Below are 20,410 nucleotides of genomic sequence, written 5' to 3'. Positions count from 1 at the left end.
AGTTTTAATGTGACAGTTTCCCTTTAAAGTGCCATACAACTTTGTTCGTTCCAACTTTTTAACTCTGAATCTTGATGATTTTAGAGAAGCAATTGATTGAGACAGAAATGAACAATGAGTAAAAAATATTGTAACACATCAATGAGAGAAGCAATAGTAATTGAACAGTTTTATGCTTGTTATTACTATTATTAAAGCCATATCCCGATTTAAGCATATAAAACGTTTTTCCAACATATTTTCTGTATCAGTTTTTGATGGTTTCTAGTCAGTGAATAGTAGCTTGCATTGTTTCCTTCCACAAGATGTTGCTTCTTCTTTAAGCTTTCATATTTTAGCTTTCTAGGTTACATATCATATAGTTTGAGTTGTTGGGTAGATGCTCCTATTAATACTATGCTTCCCTTTATTTCAGCAGTCGGATCACCACGCAGTCCTGTCAACAAGATGACTTTGACCCTCCTCAGTATCACCAGCTGTATTATCGGCTTGGTTTGTTCTTCACATATCAGTTGTCCTTTGATTGTTAGGATTACACTTCATGTTCCAGAGCATCTCATCGCTGATGGTGAGGATATTCTTCAAGGGAAATTGTCTTTATAAGGCCTCCTGCACACGACAGTATTTTTTAACGTCCCGCAAAACGTGGTTCCGTTGTACCGTGATCCGTGCCCGTTTTTTCTTCTGTGGGTCTGCCGTGATTATTGGAGGATCCACGGACATGAAAAATGAATAAAAGTCAAGTTTGCCATTGAAATGATAGGAAAAAACGGACACGGATCACGGACACGGATCACTGACACGGATGCCAATCTTGTGTGCATCCGTGATTTTCACGGACCCATTGACTTGAATGGGTCCGTGAACCGTTGGCCGTGAAAAAAATAGGACAGGTCATATTTTTTTCACGGCCAGGAAACACGGATCACGGACGCGGCTGCCAAACGGTGCAGTTTCCGATTTTTCCACGGACCCATTGAAAGTCAATGGGACCGCAGAAAAACACGTTAAACGGGACAACGGCCACGGGTGCACACAATGGTCGTGTGCAGGAGGCCTAATGCTGAGTGGGTGTTGACAAGGCTAAGGAAATGATAAAGAGCCCTAATTGCAAAAAAATATCTGTCGGTGTAAAAAATGAAATCCATAAAGGCCCCCATAAACAGCATTATGTGGCTGCTCTTCATTCTGGCCATCTATAGTTCATCTGTTTTCAGTTGAGATGAATGACAATACGTTTCGGTCCGATTTGTCTGAACCAGCCAAGAAATTCCACTTCGGAACAAATCAATTCTACCTGAATAGAAAGTGGTTTAAACATCTGGGAATTCTCACTCTCCCAGTTTCTACCCAAAGGAATCTATCAAATCAGAATTTTTTCAAAAAGTTGGGTCAAATTTCTTATTATTTTTTGACCTCTATCAAACAAAGATGTAATTTCATGACATTCTAACCACTTTCACCATCTTGTAAATGTGTAAACAAAATACTTGGTCAATCTACTTTAACCATAAATATACTGCAGTACCACTAACGCTACTTTCACATTTGCGCTTTCCCGTTCCGTTATTGAGATCCGTCATAGGATCTCAATATCAGGGGAAAACAATTCCGTTTTGTCCCCATTCATTGTCAATGGGGAAAAAAAACTGAACTAAACTAAACAGAATGCACTCCGTTCCGTTTGGTTGCGTCCTCATTGCGGACAGAATAATACTGCAAGCAGCGTTGTTCTGTCCGCGATGTGGTGCGGAGCAAGATGGATTCGTCCTAACACACAATGTAAGTCAGTGGACACTGATCAGTTTTCTCTGACACAACAGAAGGTGTTCATGACGCATCCGTCTTGGCTATGTTAAAGATAATACAACTGGATCAGTTCATAAAGGATGCAGACGGTTGTATTATCGTGACGGAAGCGTTTTTGCTAATCCATGATGGATCCAGCAAAATTGCTGGTGTGAAAGTAGCCTAATAAGACAGATGAAGAATTATACTACCAACAAGACAAGGAGTGTTTCAATAGGACTAAACAGTACATTTTAAAACTTGATATTTTGCACGTATCAATTCATTCCATGTGATAATTGTGAGTATATATAGTGTAATATGCAAAAAATATTAAAAAAATCGGCAGCACCGTCCCACAAGAAAGTGGGTGCAATGCCCAAACAGGGAAGCAGCACAGCCCCACAATACAAAAGATAAAAAACGAGCAGCACTCCAATAGTGAAAAAGAAAAAACCTTGTATTCACCCATGTGGAAAGAAGCGACGTTTCGGCTCAACAATATCGCCTTTCTCAAGTCCTAGTGTAATATGCAGTATGGCATGTAACCTATATTTTCTCTGTTACATTTAGGAAGCCGTTTTATCCTCCTGGAAGGCAGCCAGTTAGATGCCAGTGATTGGCTGAACCCTGCACAGGTAGTTCTCTTCTCACAGATGAACTCCAGTGGTCCCTGGGCCCTAGACCTTTGTGCCAAAAGAATTCTGGACCCTTGTGAGCACTTATGTGACCCAGAGACAGGTAACATATCTTTGACTTGCCATTAGTATAGAGCTTTATACTAACAAAACTTAATCCAGGTCAAATAAATTACATAATGTTCATGTTTCCTAATTCCAATCAATATAGCAGAACATCAAACAATAGACTGTTCTGGAACATTATTTGTTTGCAACTTATCCACATGTTTAAATCTTTCTTAAATGGACGCTTTAGGCAGAAAGTGTAATTTGTTGCAAACTCAGAAAACATTTTTTTATTTTTCAATAGTTCAATATTATAGAAAAAGTATGGGTTTAAAACCAACAGATGAATGCCACAGATGTGGTATAATACACACAGGTCTTTTTCATTTAATATGGAGATGACCCAAGTTGTTTAGATATTGTTCGGAGATTGCGTCTATTATTAAAAAAAAATTAAAGGAGTACATATAAAGGATGACCCATTGGCTTGTGTATTAGGGGGTACGATTCATCTGCGGGTTTCAAAAATGGATAAACAGATAATTTGTAGGTTGCTGTTTCAAGCAAGACTTCTTGTATTGAAGAAATGGATAGATAAAGATCCACCCTCTGTAATAGAATAGAGGAGTTTGGTTGATAATATAAACTATAATAATAGGGGTAAGAAGGATTTTTTTTTAGATTACGGGATTTTTGGCTGAATAGTAAGATAGAGAGCTAATATTTTTTCCCCCCTCTCTCTCAGGGTTGGGTGGGAATGGGATTAGGCAAAGGGGGGGGGGGGAATAGGCTGAAAAAATAGTTGTTTTTATTTGTAATTTTCTTGTCTATGTGTGTTTTTGTAAATGAATAAAAATTATTAAAAAAAAACATTGGTCAGCACATAGGATATTAGCTCTGGCATGCACAGACCATCTCTGGTCGCAGGGATGGTCTGACTGAGACAATCAAGCAAGGCTGCTTGTTGTGCTAAAAGACCAAAGAAGGAATGTGAGGAGCCATGACAGAGAGCAAAATACCTGGAGTGATTTAAAAAATATATATCCTAAAAGCCATCCATTAGTTTTCTGTTAAAAAATATGCTTGGAATATTCACTTATAGTCTGCTAGTGCGATGTTAATGGCTAAATATTCCTAGGAGATGCAGAGCTCATGATAGATGCATGAGACGGAGCTTTCCTTTCTACTTTCAGGAGAGTGTTTATGTCATGAAGGTTATATGAGGGATCCAGTGCACAAGAACCTCTGTATACGGAATGAATGGGGAACTAACCAAGGGTAGGTACTGCAAAACAAAATTCCCTCCATGTTTATATTTCTCATGTAGATACCTCTCTCCCCCCCCCCCCATTCAAAATTCCTAGATTTTTTCGAAGAGGTTGTGAAACTTACCATACCTGTTGGGTTCTTTCTTGCCTATTTCAGTTGGTATAGAGCTAGAGAATGGGCTGGGTAAGCAAAGTGTTAGACCTTGCCCAGGGTTCATTCATTCAAAATAGCAGAACATCATGTAAATTTGCTATAGGTGACAAACATCCACCTGACACAGTCCACACTTAATAGTGGTGCTATTTTACGGAGAAATCTACTGACCGCCAGTTGGACGCTAAGCAATCAGTCACTTACCTATATCCTGAATAGGTGATAAGTTTCAATTATAGGACATTTTTGTCTTACTTTGTCTTACTTATACATGTATTGTCTTTTCATGAAGCCCCTGGCCATACACCATGTTCCAGAGAGGATTTGATCTGGTTCTAGGGGAGCAGCCAGCAGACAAGATATTAGGTATGGTATAAGACTTTAAATCTTGTTAATGATTAATTGAAGATGTTTAAGTAAAGTAAACCAAGATGGAGATATTTATGAAAAATAATGCAGAAAAGAACTGTCCAAGGAGGCATTGCCCATTGGGTCTAGTCAAGTCATTACTATCTTATGGCTTTTCTCCAAAAAGTGACAACAGGGGCAACAACTCTACTTTATGGCACATTATTCTTCGGATATAGGTCTGTGATATGTTGGCATTGTGGTTATAACCTCAGCCTGTGACCTTGACAGTATCTACTATCAACTGAGAAGCATCTCTCACAGTCACATTTGGCCCTCACCTTCATTTGTAATGTCCCACAGTCTGACAGACACCAATGACTAGCTTAATAGTCACGACCTCAAGGTCCAGTGTACTCCCCAATGAATCCTTTCATGTCACAAGATATTTCAGAATTTCTTTTCAATTTACAGAATTTGTCTGTATTATTTCTAAAATGTTCTCCTACGGGAAAATCATGACATAAAACATTGAATCCAGTTGAGCATTGTGTGGATTGAATACAACAATGTGAACACTGCAGTACATATTCTATTTTTTATTGGTTTTATCTCTACCCCTGAGTATTCCCCTTGCTACAGGAAGGGAATGTGCTATCAGTATATTTTACTAATTAAAACAAGATATTGATACATATTCCTTTTTTCTAATCTGCGTTTATCGTTTTGTACATTTTTTTTATTATAGGGGTAGAACATGTTGACAGCATTAAGAGATATGAGTTACAACAACCACATGGACCACAGGAACTTATAGTTTGGAAATGTTCACTGACCCATATCGGAGTTGTGAGACTAGAGAGGAGCAAATTTCCCAAAATTCACTTTGGATCCGATTCAGTCTTATCGGCCATCAGATTTGATTCAGGCCAAGTAAATTTGGTCTTAATCGAAAGTGCTCCAGTGGTTCTGAAAAGTCATATGTGACACTCTGGGGAGGATTGTATCGAGACCCTTTGAAGCTAATTTAATGCCATGACAGCATTAATAATGTCAAAGTGACAGTGACGTATATGATTATGGGTGAACAGATGTTAGCCGGTGGTAACAAACAGCCTGTTTAATAACCCATTGCACTGCCTGATTTTTTATTTTTTTTCATTAAAAAAGGTCCACAAATTTTCTTTTTTTGGTGGCAAATAGGGTTGAGCGAACCCGTGGAAGTTAATAATCTAAACTTTGGTGGTAATAAAGATTAGAGGAGGAGGAAATTTTACTTAGCATTGAGGTTTCTATGTGAGTCTGTGTATCACAAGACTATGCAGTTTATACACAGGTCTATGGTCCCAACCAGTGTGCCTCCAGCTGTTACAAAACTACAACTCAAGCCAAATGCTGTCCGGGCATGCTGGGAGTTGTAGTTTTGCAACAGCTGGAGGCACACGGGTTGGGAAAAACTGGTCTACTGCATACACTCACTGCTCAAAGTAAGTAAAGATAATGGGTCAAGGACAGTTTTTTTTTGTATTGCCAATATAACGGTGAAACTAAAAAAATTAGAATATTGTGCAAAGGTTATTTATTTCAGTAATGCAACTTAAAAGGTGAAACTAACATATGAGACTCATTAAATGCAAAGCGAGATATTTCAGGCCTTTATGTGTTATAAATTGGATGATTATGGCTTAAAGCTTATGAAAATCCCAAAATCACAATCTCAGGTCCCCTTTGCTCAGGGGGTATGGATTAATTAGCCGACTAGAGTCTGACACTTTGAGCCTAGAATATTGAACCTTTTCAGAAAAAATTCTAATTTTAAGCTGCATTAATGCAATTCCTTTTAATTTGCATTACTGAAATAAATGGACTTTTGCACGATATTCTAATTCTTCGAGTTTCACCTGTATGAGTGCTGATTTTGCAGAAGAGTGGAGCTTGTCATTTGGCAAGTCAGAACCATGTGCATGTAAGGCAGCACCAGGAGCTCCTACAAGACTTGCCATACGGTGGGGTTGTCATTCATCAGAACAATAAATCCTTACTAAGGCATCTGATGGAGCAAGTTACCATTTTTGTCTATTAGGCTACATTCACATGACCGTAGTGTTTTGCAAATTGCAGATCCGCAAAACACGGATACTGGTCCGTGTGCGTTCAGCAATTTGCAGACCGCACACGGCCGCCGCTACCATAGAAAATGCCTATTCTTGTCCATAATTGTGAACAAGAGGACATGCTCTATCTTTTTTGCGTGGCCGCGGAACGGAACTATGGATGCAGACAGCATGGGTCCACATTCGTTCCACAGAATTGCGGAAAGGATGCAGACTCATTCATACAGTACGGTCGTGTGAATGTAGCCTTAGATTTATGTAGCAATTCTTCTCCATAGCCTTCTGTGGAGCCTTACTATGCTTTCCTTCATATAGAGGTATTACAAAGAAATGGTAGAGCTATTTAGAGGCCTGTAATATTGTCTTTGCACTACATGTTGTAGTATGGATCTGTATGCAGGGGCGTACCTAGAGCATTTGGCACCCGGGGCGAACCCTTTGTTTGGCACCCCCCCCCCCCTCCCCCGCCCGCCCAAGAAAGTTTTCAATAATATTTATTACAAATCACCCCCTCTCCCTCCCCACCTTAACCACCTCCGGACCGCCTAACGCAGATGTGCGGTCCGGAGGCGGCAGCGCTGCGCACAGTCACGCATATACGCGTCATCTCGCGAGACGCGAGATGACGCAAATTTGCGCCCGCGCATGCGCAGTTCGCACCGACATTTCGTTCAGGAGTATTTCGTCAGCAACCTGCCAGCCGTGATCATTGGATGGCAGGTTGCTGATTTTTAAAAAATCCAATCAGAAGCCAGATAACAGATCATATTTGTAAATATGATCTGTTATATGGCTGCCTGCTCCTCTGCTGGTTCTTTTCGTCGGTTGGATCCAGCAGAGGAGCAGGCTTACACAGTGAGTACACCAAACACTACACTATAGCCCCTGATCACCCCCCTGAACCCCAATTAACCCTTTGATCACCCCTTTGATCACCCCTGTCAATCACAAGTGAAAAGAAAAAAGTGATCAGTGCAAACTGTCACTTTTTTTTTTCACTGGTATTGACCATTAGGTTTCAGTATAGTTTAGGCACCTTGGTTAGGTAGTTTAGGGATCGGTTAGCGCCCAGCCCACCGCACCGCAGTCCGTTATTCGCTGATTAGCGTATCGCTAATCAGCATTTGTACTTTTATAGTATCTGGAAGTGATCAAAACTGATCACGGTCAGATCTATAATAGTACTAGCGTCACTTTAGTTCTCCCTCCACCCAAAACGCAGTGTTTGCCCGATCAGGCCTGATCGGTCGCCCACACGTGCGTTCGCCCACACCCGCCCCACCGCAGTGACAAAAAAAAATTTTTTTTTGGTTCACTGCACAATCACTTTACACGCACTGCGGCGATAAAAAAATCAGTTTTGATATTTTTTATCAACCGCAGCGGCCTCCGGTACTTCGCTAGCCTCCCCTTTGTAAGACAGGCTTGCTTTTTTTTTCTTGGGTAGTCTCAGGGAATACCCCTAAATTTAGTTGCCCACATGTCTAACAGGGGGTATTCCTCTGAAGAGGCCTACAGGCTTCTGACCCAGTCGGATGAGGAGTGGGAACCCTCATCTGATGAATCCAGCGGGTCAGAATACGAACCTGTAGAAAGCAGTGGCTCTCTGACCCAAAGTTCGGACGAGGAGGCTGAGGTCCCTGATACCACCAGGCGTACCCGGCCCCGTGTCGCTAGACCACAGGTTGCGCAGGATCCGCTTCGAGAGCAGCAGAGTGGGGCTGGTGCTGTCGGATTACGTGGTGAGGCATACACCAGCAGCCCAGCCCTCCCTGGACCTAGTACCAGCACTGCCGTACAACCTGGTGAAGTAGCGAGCACCAGAAGGGCAGTTGAAGCTGGTACGGTGGCACGTGCAGTAGTGACCCCGTCGCAGCCACCGCAAAGACGTGCCCGTAGAGCCCCTAGAATCCCAGAGGTGCTGGCAAACCCTGATTGGCAGTCCCCAACTTCAGCCGCACCTGTAGTTTTCCCTTTCACTGCCCAGTCTGGAGTTCGGGTTGAGACAGCTCAGATCGGTTCGGCCCTGGGATTTTTTGAGCTGTTCTTGACTGCGGAGCTTTTAGACATAGTTGTGGCCGAAACAAACAGATATGCCACACAATTTATCACCGCTAACCCGGGAAGCTTTTATGCCCAGCCTTTCCGGTGGAAACCAGTCCAAGTTTCCGAAATTAAAACTTTTCTGGGCCTCCTCCTCAACATGGGCCTGACAAAAAAGCATGAATTGCGGTCATATTGGTCCACGAACCCGATTCATCACATGCCCATGTTCTCTGCTGCTATGTCCAGGGCACGTTTTGAGGCCATCCTGCGTTTCCTGCACTTTAGTGACAACACCGCCTCCCGTCCCAGGGGCCACCCTGCTTTTGACCGGCTCCACAAAATTCGGCCCCTCATAGACCATTTCAACAAGAAATTTGCAGATATTTATACCCCAGAGCAAAACATCTGCGTAGACGAGTCCCTGATACATTTTACCGGGGGCCTTGGCTTCAAACAATACATCCCAAGCAAACGCGCCCGGTATGGGGTCAAATTGTATAAGCTCTGTGAAAGGGCCACAGGCTATACCCACAAATTTCGGATCTATGAGGGAAAAGATCAGACCCTGGAGCCGGTCGGTTGCCCTGACTACCTGGGGAGCAGTGGGAAGACAGTTTGGGACTTGGTGTCACCCTTATTCGGCAAGGGGTACCATCTTTATGTGGACAATTTTTACACAAGTGTGGCCCTCTTTAGGCATTTGTTTCTAGAACGGATTGGCGCCTGTGGTACCGCGCGAACTAGTCGCGCGGGCTTCCCCCAACGGCTCGTTACCACCCGTCTTGCAAGGGGGCAGAGGGCCGCACTGTGTAACGAAGAACTGCTCGCGGTGAAATGGAGAGACAAGCGTGACGTTTACATGCTCTCCTCCATTCACGCAGACACGACAATACAAATTGAGCGAGCAACCCGTGTCATTGAAAAGCCCCTCTCAGTCCACGACTATAACCTCCACATGGGAGGGGTGGACTTCAATGACCAGATGTTGTCTCCGTATTTAGTTTCCCGCAGAACCAGACGCTGGTATAAGAAGGTGTCTGTATATTTAATTCAATTGGCTCTGTACAATAGTTTTGTTCTCTACAGTAAGGCTGGGAGAACTGAATCCTTCCTCAAATTTCAGGAAGAGATCATCGAGAACCTCCTGTACCCAGGAGGTTCCGTGGCCCCATCCACCAGTGTAGTTAGCCGTCTACACGAGCGACATTTCCCCAATGTCGTTCCTGGTACCTCAACCCAACCGTCACCCCGAAAAAGATGTCGTGTCTGTAGCAGGAGTGGAATAAGGCGTGACACCCGCTATTTCTGTCCTGACTGTCCTGACCACCCTGCCCTATGCTTTGGAGAGTGTTTCCGGAAGTACCACTCACAGGTACACTATTAGCATAGGGATCATCTCACCAGGATAGGCACACAGGGCTATTAGGGCCCATTCACTCACTGCTGCTGCAAACGTCTCCTTTCACATGGGACAAAGTGCATAACGCACGTCGCCACATCTTTGGGCGATTTGCGCTTTGCACATTCACCCATGGGGAAGGAGAGGTTTGTTTTATAAAGGTAAAAAAACAAAAAAAAAAACACCAGTAAGCAAAAAGGTTAATGTTCAGTTAAAAAGTTAAAGTTACATGTTCTGTTGCAAAGTTAATAAAATTATTGCGTTGCGGCCTGGTTTTTCCTTTTTTTTTTTTTTTGTCTTTTTACCTTCCAGGTGGACCAACCGATCGATTAGCTGCAGCACCGATGTGCATTCTGACAGAAGCATTGCGCTGCTGTCAGATTACACGCAAGTCGGTGTATGCGGCGCTGCAAGACGGGATTTTCTCCTCTGCAGTGACAGATACGTTTGCCAAGGCATACGAGCTGAGGAGGAGGCGGCGTTCCTATGCTTTGGCAAACACTTTGTATATATATATAAAAAAAAAAAAAAAAAATACCGGCAATGATTTATTCATCCACATCGATTGATGTGAATGGAGAAATCTGGTTTGCCAGGGCATACGAGCTAAGTGGGTATGGATGTAGGGCGGAGCTCCTATGTCCTGGCAGACGCCTTTCCCCTCCATTTTTTTTTTTTTGGCAGAGATTTTTTCATCCACATTGATCGATGCGAATGAAGAAATCTGTGCCGTTCATTTTTTTCTTTCAGCCCAGAGGCTGAACGGAAAAAAAAATCTCATTACCTGTATGCTCAATATAAGGAGAATAGCAGAAACTCCTAATGCTGGCCATACATGTAATGATTGCGGAGACCCTCAAATGCCAGGGCAGTACAAACACCCCACAACTGACCCCATTTTGGAAAGAAGACACCCCAAGGTATTTGCTGAGGGGCATATTGAGTCCATGAAAGATTTAAATTTTTGTCCTAAGTTAGCGGAAAGTGAGACTTTGTGAGAAAAAAAAAAAATAATCAATTTCCGCTAACTTATGCGAAAAAAAAAAATTTCTATGAACTTGCCAGGCCCCTCATTGGATACCTTGGGGTGTCTTCTTTCCAAAGTGGGGTCAAATGTGGGGTATTTATACTGCGCTGGCTTTTTAGGGGCCCTAAAGCGTGAGAAGAAGCCTGGGATCCAAATGTCTAAAAATGCCCTCCTAAAAGGAATTTGGGCACCTTTGCGCATCTAGGCTGCAAAAAAGTGTGACACATCTGGTATCGCCGTACTCAGGAGAAGTTGGGGAATGTGTTTTGGGGTGTCATTTTACATATACCCATGCTGGGTGAGATAAACATCTTGGTCAAATGCCAACTTTGTATAAAAAAATGGGAAAAGTTGTCTTTTGCCAAGATATTTCTCTCACCCAGCATGGGTATATGTAAAATGACACCCAAAAACACATTCCCCAACTTCTCCTGAGTACGGCGATACCAGATGTGTGACACTTTTTTGCAGCCAAGGTGGGCAAAGGGGCACATATTCCAAAGTGCACCTTTCAGATTTTGCAGGCCATTTTTTACACATTTTGATTGCAAGGTACTTCTCACACATTTGGGCCCCTAAATTGCCAGGGCAGTATAACTACGCCACAAGTGACCCCATTTTGGAAAGAAGACACCCCAAGGTATTCCGTGAGGGGCATGGAGAGTTCCTAGAATTTTTTATTTTTTGTCGCAAGTTAGTGGAATATGAGACTTTGTAAGGAAAAAAGAGAAAAAAAAATAAATCATAATTTACGCTAACTTGTGACAAAAAAAAAAAAATTCTAGGAACTCGCCATGCCCCTCACGGAATACCTTGGGGTGTCTTCTTTCCAAAATGGGGTCACTTGTGGCGTAGTTATACTGCCCTGGCAATTTAGGGGCCCAAATGTGTGAGAAGTACCTTGCAATCAAAATGTGTAAAAAATGGCCTGCAAAATTTGAAAGGTGCACGTTGGAATATGTGCCCCTTTGCCCACCTTGGCAGCAAAAAAGTGTGACACATCTGGTATCGCCGTACTCAGGAGAAGTTGGGGAATGTGTTTTGTGGTGTCATTTTACATATACCCATGCTGGATGAGAGAAATATCTTGGCAAAAGACAACTTTCCACATTTTTTTATACAAAGTTGTCTTTTGCCAAGATATTTTTCTCACCCAGCATGGGTATATGTAAAATGACACCCCAAAACACATTCCCCAACTTCTCCTGAGTACGGCGATACCAGATGTGTGACACTTTTTTGCTGCCAAGGTGGGCAAAGGGGCACATATTCCAAAGTGCACCTTTTGGATTTCACCTGTCATTTTTTACACATTTTGATTGCAAAGTTCTTCTCACACATTTGGGCCCCTAAATTGCCAGGGCAGTATAACTACCCCACAAGTGACCCCATTTTGGAAAGAAAACACCCCAAGGTATTCTGTGAGGGGCATGGTGAGTTCCTAGAATTTTTTTTTTTTTGTCGCAAGTTAGTGGAATATGAGACTTTGTAAGAAAAAAATAAAATAAATAAATCATCATCATTTTCCGCTAACTTGTGACAAAAAATAAAAAGTTCTATGAACTCACTATGCCCATCAGCGAATACCTTAGGGTGTCTACTTTCCGAAATGGGGTCATTTGTGGGGGTTTTCTACTGTCTGGGCATTGTAGAACCTCAGGAATCATGACAGGTGCTCAGAAAGTCAGAGCTGCTTCAAAAAGCGGAAATTCACATTTTTGTACCATAGTTTGTAAATGCTATAAGCCTATAACTTTTACCCAAACCATTTTTTTTTTTTGCCCAAACATTTTTTTTTTTATCAAAGACATGTAGAACAATAAATTTGGCGAAAAATTTATATATGGATGTCGTTTTTTTTGCAAAATTTTACAGCTGAAAGTGAAAAATGTCATTTTTTTGCAAAAAAATCGTTACATTTTGATTAATAACAAAAAAGTAAAAATGTCAGCAGCAATAAAATACCACCAAATGAAAGCTCCATTAGTGAGAAGAAATGGAGGTAAAATTAATTTGGGTGGTAAGTTGCATGACCGAGCGATAAACGGTGAAAGGAGTGTAGTGCCGAAGTGTAAAAAGTGCTCTGGTCATGAAGGGGGTTTCACCTAGCGGGGCTGAAGTGGTTAATTACACCCCCTCCCTTAATAACACCCCCCCCTTAATTACACCCCCTCCCTCCCCACCTTAATTACACCCCCCTTAATTACACGCACACACCCTTAATTACACCCCCTCTCTTCTCCCCTTAATTACACCTCCTCCCTTAATTACACCCCCCCTTAATTACAAACCCTCCCTCCCCACCTTACCCCTCCCTTAATTACACACACACATCCCTTAATTACACCCCCCCCCCTTAATTACAAACCCCCACTTAATTACGCACACACACACCCCTTAATTACACAATTATTTACTCACATTTTGATGATACCTCAGGCTCCGTCCGACCGCTGGTAATGGATCCTTCCGTAAATGACCCCCTCCTCCTGTAGTGAATGACCCCCTCCTCCTGTAGTGATGACCCCCTCCTCCTGTAGTGATGACCCCCTCCTCCTGTAGTAAATGACCCCCTCCTCCTGTAGTGAATGACCCCCTCCTCCTGTAATAAATGACCCCCTCCTCCTGTAGTGAATGATCCCTCCTTCTGTAGTCACTATCCACCTACTCTTGTAGTGAATGACCCCCTTCTCCTGTAGTGAATGGTCGATCCCCTTCTCGGCCCCGCCCCTGCCACCTCCTCCCCCTCCATTCCCAAGCTCCAGCCTGTAACACCCTGTCAACGGCTGCCGGAGGCGACCCCGCCCCTTCTCCTACCTCCACCAATCAGCGCAGCTTCCCGGAGCATTCCGCCTCTGCTATTGGCTGGTTATATTAAGAAAGCCGGCACGCAGCGCGGACAAGACTCACAGAAGCCGGAGAACAGACGGGAGAGCGTCCGCCTGAGTGACCGCCACATCCCGCAGTGCTCCTCCCCGTCGCAGGGCGCTACAGCCACCATGCAGCAGTGGATGAAGGGGTGACTCCGTCATGGCACCCCCCTTGTGAGTGGCACCCGGGGCGGGCCGCCCCCCCGCCCCCCCTTGGTACGCCACTGTCTGTATGACACTTGTATAAATGATCCCTGTATAGTTATCCGTGAATAGTGAGTCTGCAGTTCATTTACAGATGTATGGTATATAAGGATTTATATATGGGGTTTTCAAGGAGTTGATTCTTGATTACCTATCCTTCGGACAGGTCATCAATATCACATTGGTGGCGGTCAACTCTGGATCATCTGTTTTAAGGTGCCATGATATTCATGCAAGTGCTGCAACCTCTTCCTCAGTCTGTGATGTCATATCCATCGGTCACATGGCTTTTCTGCAATTCAGTCCCTTTCAAGTCAAAGGGATTGGAACTGCAATACCATACACAACCACTATACAATGTATGGTGCTGTGCTTGGTTTGCCGTGAAGAGGCCACAGCGCTACTCCTCTTCAAATAGGGGCACCGGGGGTCGGACTCCCACTAATCTGATATTGGTGACCTATCATAAAGTTAATTTATCAATATGTAAAGGAAATTTCTCGCCAAATCTTTTTTCTGCTAGTTAAAACCTGTTAGTAACACATCTCATTTTTTCTAATCTCTTTTTATTTTCTGATGACAGATTTTTTTAATTCAATTTCCTGAACCACGTTTATGTGGCTGCCATCTTGTCTGAGCTGTTTTTCACAGCATTTAAAATGCATTAAGAATATTGCTTTACGGCAGCCCCATGGGCCATAAACACAATGGTCAGGAGGGGACCTCATTGACTTCTATGGGAGAGTTTTCTAGGCGTGCCCTGTGCATAGGTCATTGTACAAGGAAAGAATAGATAAGATTTGACAATCACCCATTGTGAATGGTGGATCTGGTCTTATCTGTCATTCGAATCCTGCCTGTAATGATATCACCTCCGTGTATAGATAAGACAGATAACTGCAGTAAAGCGTTCAGTACAGACCAAAAAGTGGAGCCTATTAGTAGGCTTAGTGGCCAGTGCAAAAATGGCATGATTTTATGGTTTTAAAAAAAAAAAATTATTTAATGAAAAATTGTTTAAAAATACAGTTTATTAAAGGATTCTGTCAGCAAGATTTTCGATATGGAGCTGTTCATATCATCCTCTCAGTCTCCATCTATCTAATTAACCGCCTCCCGACCGCCTAACGCAGGGATGTGTCCTGCGGGCGGCCGGTTTATTCCTCCTGGAGGTGAGACGCGAGATTTCCTGTGAACGCGCGCTCACAGGAGCGCGCGTTCGCAGAATCGTGAGGTAAACGAGTTGATCTACAGCCTGCCAGCGGCGATCATTCGCTAGCAGGCTGTAGATGCTATTTTTTTAACTCCAAAAAGGTATATTAGACGCTGTTTTGTTAACAGCATCTAATATACCTTCTACCTGGTCCTCTGGTGGTCCTTTTTGCTTGGATCGACCACCAGAGGACACAGGCAGCTCTGTAAGTAGCACCAATCACCACACTGCACTACACCCTCCCCCCTGTCATTTATTAACCCCTTATTAACCCCTGATCACCCCATATAGACTCCCTGATCACCCCCCTGTCATTGATCACCACCCTGTAAGGCTCCATTCAGACGGCCGTATGTGTTTTGCGGATCCGCGGATCCACGGATCCGCAAAACACGGACACCGGCAATGTGCTTTCAAATTGCCAGAACTATATAGAAAATGCCTTTTCTTGTCCACAATTGCGGACAAGAATAGGACATGTTCTACAGGCTCTACAAAAAACGCAGTGTTCGCCCGATCAGGCCTGATCTCGTGCACACACTTGCGTTCAGTCCGCCCCACCGCAGTGACGACAGAATTTTTTCTTTTCTGATCACTGCAAAAACACTGTAAAATCGCTGCTGCGCTATAAAGAACACTTTTGAGGGGCATGGCGAGTTCATAGAAGATTTTTTAGTTAGCGGAAATTGATTTATTTATTTATTTTTTCTTACAAAGTCTCATATTCCACTAACTTGTTACAAAAAATTAAATCTCACATGAACTCGCCATACCCCTCACAGAATCCAAATGAATAAAAATGCCCTGTGAAATCCTAAAGGTACTCATTGGAATTTGGGCCCCTTTGCGCATCTTGGCTGCAAAAAAGTGTGACACATGTGGTATCGCCGTACTCAGAAGAAGTAGGGCAATGTGGTTTGGGGTGTATTTTTACATATACCCATGCTGGGTGAGAGAAATATCTCAGTAAATTGACAACTTTGTATAAAAAAATTAAAAAGTTGTTATTTACAGAGATATTTCTCACACACAGTATGGGTATATGTAAAAATACACCCCAAAACACATTGCTCTACTTCTCCTGATTTCGGTGATACCACATGTGTGACACTTTTTTGCAGCCTAGGTGCGCAAAGGGGCCCAAATTCCAATGAGTACCTTTTAGGAGGGCATTTTTAGACATTTGGATTCCAGACTTCGTCTCACGCTTTAGAGCCCCTAAAATGCCAGGGCAGTATAAATACCCCACATGTGACCCCATTTTGAAAAGAAGACACCGTAAGGTATTCCATGAGGGGCATGGCGAGTTCATGTAATATTGTATTTTTTGTCACAAGTTAGTGGAATATGAGACTTTGTAAGAAAAAAAAAAACATTTTCCGCTAACTTGTGCCAAAAAAAAAAACTTTGATGAACTCGCCATGCGCCTCACAGAATACCTTGGGGTGTCTTCTTTCCAAAATGGGGTCACTTGTGGGGTATTTATACTGCCCTGGCATTTTAGGGGCCCTAAAGCGTGAGAAGTAGTTTGGATTTCAAATGCCTAAAAATGCCCTCCTAAAAGGTACTCATTGGAATTTGGGCCACTTTGCGCACCTAGGCTGCAAAAAAAAGTGTCACACATGTGGTATCGCCGTACTCAGGAGAAGTAGGGCAATGTGTTTTGGGGTGTCTTTTTACATATACCCATGCTGGGTGAGAAAAATATCTCTGTAAAATGACAACTTTGTATAAAAAAATGGGAAAAGTTGTCTTTTACAGAGATATTTATCTCACCTAGCATGGGTATATGTGAAAATACACCCCAAAACACATTGCCCTACTTCTTCTGAGTACGGGGATACCACATGTGTGACACTTTTTTGCAGCCTAGGTGCGCAAAGGGGCCCAAATTCCAATGAGTACTTTTAGGATTTCACAGGGCATTTTTTACGCATTTGGATTCCAAACTAGTTCTCACGCTTTAGGGCCCCTAAAATGCAAGGGCAGTATAAATACCCACAAGTGACCCCATTTTGGAAAGAAAACACCCCAAGGTATTCCGTGAGGGGTATGGTGAGTTCATGTAAAATTTTATTTTTTTGTCAAGTTAGTGGAATATGAGACTTTGTAAGAAAAAAAGAAAAAATAATCATTTTCCGCTAACTTGTGACAAAAAATAAAAACTTCCATGAACTCACTATGCCCATCAGCGAATACCCTATGGGTGTCTACTTTCCGAAATGGGGTCATTTGTGGGGTGTTTCTACTGTCTGGGCATTGTAGAACCTCAGAAAACATGACAGGTGCTCAGAAAGTCAAAGTGCGTAAATTAATTTTTTTGCACCATAGTTTGTAAATGCTATAACTTTTACCTAAAACAATAAATATACACTTATTGTATTTTTTTTTATAAAAGACATGTAGAACAATAAATTTAGGAAAAAAATTATATAGAAATATAGTTTTATTTGAAAAATTTTACAACTGAAAGTGAAAAATGTAATTGTTTTGCCAAAATTTCGGTCAATTTCGATTAATATGAAAAAAGTTAAAATGTCAGGAGCAATGAAATACCACCAAATGAAAGATTTATTAGTGAGAAGAAAAGGAGGTACAATTCATTTGGGTGGTAAGTTGTATGACCGAGCAATAAGCCGTGAAAGTAGTGTAGTACAGAATTGTAAAAAGTGGTCTGGTCATTAAGGGGTTTAAGCTAGGGGAGCTGAGGTGGTTAAAAATATACTAGTTTTACCCCCACCTGTCCTTTAATTTTTGATAAAAATCAGTTTTATTAATATGCTAATTACCTTACTAACGTGCCTAAGGGGCTGTCCCTCCGGGTGTTTGTACCCAGCCGCGCCCCTTATCTCGTAGCCCAGCGCCGCCCCACTGCTAATTATGCACTACTCTCATCGCCGATGGTGCGCCGTAATCTCGCGCACAGCTGGTGCATGTGCGCTTCGTTCCCTGAGGGATTTAGTGCGCATGCGCAAGATTACGGCGCACCATCGGAGATGAGAGTAGTGCATAATTAGCAGTGGGGCGGCACTTGGCTACGAGATAAGCGGAGATAAAAGGACAGGTGGGGGTAAAACTAGTATATTTTTAATTAGATAATGGAGACAGAGGATGATATGAACAGCTCCATATAGAAAATCTTGCTGACAGAATCCCTTTAAACATAAAAACATGATTTTAAAAACATCACATTTTCTGATTCCATATTTCCTTTAACCCCAGAAAACCCATTTAAATATTTTTTTGAGCAGACCCTTTGATTAGCCAATTTTAAGACATTCCTTTCTTTTCACACAGATTTACTTATACATTGGGAGAAGGTATGTGGCTTCCTCTCAGCAAGAGCTTTGTCATACCCCCTGCTGAACTGGCCATTAATCCATCAGCCAAGTGTAAAACAGACATGAGCGTTATGGAGGATGCTGTTGAGGTCAGGTGAGTGCGTGGGGATACACCGGGGAGATGTAATGTCACTGAGCAGAACCTCTCTCCGCACTCTGATTAATGCGCCCGCTTGTATCAGGGACACGTTGTTCTGCTAAATAATGGCTATATATTGAATGCACGCTTTGTAGCTCGCTCTCATAAACAGTGACTATCTTACAGAGGCAGCATTTGTGCCCGATGATTTGTATGTCCTCACCAACACATCTCTCACTTTTTTTTGCCTCTGTCTCAATCCTTCCTTTTTTTTTCTTAATCTATTTCCCCCTCGTCCTGACCCCCCTCTTGCCCCTTGCGCTGAAATGCAGCCTTTTTTTCTAGCTTTCCTTGATTTGATGGATTTCCTCCCTGTCTCTTCCTATCTATCATCCTACTCCCTGCCTCCTTCCCTATTGTTTGCTTTGCCCACAGAGAGGAGCTTATGACCTCCTCCTCCTTCGATAACCTTGAGATTCTGCTAGACTCCTTTGGACCAGTCCGGGATTGCACCAAAGGGAACGGGGGCTGCAGCAAGAACTTCCGATGTGTTTCGGACCGCAAGTTGGATTCCAGTGGCTGTGTGGTAAGTTCAGCTGCTTGTATTCATTAACTTTAAAGGGACGCTAAATCTAAAGTCAATTAAACTCCGTATTCTGGAAATCAATGCAGGGTATTGTCTTCAATAAGCCTGAATTTAAAGGGGCATACATAATCAGAAGATGACTTATTTGGTTGAATCAATTTTTTGTGTTAAATGAAGTACATTTGGTTATTTTTTTAAATGTTCAGTGTAACTATCTGTGTTAAATACTGCCCACCCAGCAAATTAAGAGGAATTATATAAAACAATCTTTAATGGACCTTTAACTAAAAGATAAAAAATAACTCAGGTTAAAAACCACACTGCACCGAGGTATATAGAGGGAGAACGGCGGTTACACCATAGATTTAAAATACTTGTAGTATTCACATATTGTTACCTTGAGCAATTATCAAATTAGAAATGGTTAGATCTTACCGGATCCTGCAGTGTATTTCTTAGAGGATCCGGATGGGTTGGACAGGATTCCGTACACAGTTTCGGAAAGGTAGTCCCAGGCTGAGATGTGTTAGTGCGGCATCTTAATGTACAGGGACTGTAGCGTAGTCTCAGAAGCCACCTATCCCTAAATAAACCCTATAAAAGTTGGGAAGGGACTACAGTACCCTACCTATCTAACACAGAGCACCCGCCCCGAAAGGGGTGACCCCGTCCAGATCCTGTCCCTATCTATGCACAACTCCCTAATGAGTAAATGCTCCCAAACTATCTGTGTTAAAAACATCCTGAAATCTTGCAGTACTCACTCTGGCCACTAAGCCATACAGTAGGTTGACACTTCCTGTTCTATCGAGAGCACTTTTCAGCAGTCATCTCATTATCATTATGGACCAGATTACAATGGGAGAAAACACCTCTGAAGAGGATGATGCAACATTCAGGTGATGGTCACAGCTTACCTCCTCCCCCTCCCTACACAGTGTTCCCTCTAAGCCTAAGCAGCTTCTGAGCGGAGTGAAATTAGAGCCGAGCAATGCTCCATCAAAGCTGGGCAATCGTTATATTGGTCAAAGAGCAAATCTATCGTAGTAAATAAGACAAGATAAAACAGCAGGGCTGGATTTTTTTTTTTTTTTGCAATTCTGGGGTGGCAGCAAACTGTGAGTCACGCTGCAGTCCCATTCATTTTTATGGCTGCACTGCTACATTGTGATCCTTGGTCATACGACAGCTATTGCCTCCAAGTTCGTGCGTAACCCTAGCCGAAAACACATAAAGATTGCACCAAACAGAACTAATGATAATGTAGTAGTTGTTACCTGCAGTCCT

General features: G+C 42.7%; 1 protein-coding gene across 2 annotated transcripts in view; it reads left to right on the top strand.

Moving 5' to 3' along the window:
- ASTN1 (astrotactin 1) overlaps positions 1-20,410 on the top strand; it is a 499,082-nt gene that overhangs the window by 343,437 nt on the left and 135,235 nt on the right. The window contains exons 6-11 of one of the 2 annotated variants that reach the window (XM_044301692.1): positions 419-568; positions 2,362-2,529; positions 3,668-3,752; positions 4,189-4,260; positions 18,412-18,552; positions 18,973-19,123. In XM_044301692.1, the coding sequence (XP_044157627.1) occupies positions 419-568; positions 2,362-2,529; positions 3,668-3,752; positions 4,189-4,260; positions 18,412-18,552; positions 18,973-19,123 (767 nt within the window). Of the gene's footprint in view, positions 1-418; positions 569-2,361; positions 2,537-3,644; positions 3,753-4,188; positions 4,261-18,411; positions 18,553-18,972; positions 19,124-20,410 lie in introns of both variants that reach the window. The other variant, XM_044301691.1, reaches the window with a different exon arrangement.

The sequence above is a fragment of the Bufo gargarizans genome, chromosome 7 (assembly GCF_014858855.1).
Source record: "Bufo gargarizans isolate SCDJY-AF-19 chromosome 7, ASM1485885v1, whole genome shotgun sequence".
Taxonomy (NCBI): domain Eukaryota; kingdom Metazoa; phylum Chordata; class Amphibia; order Anura; family Bufonidae; genus Bufo; species Bufo gargarizans.
The sequence above is the reverse complement of the archived record's forward strand: the minus strand, read 5'-3'. Positions and strand labels throughout refer to the sequence as shown.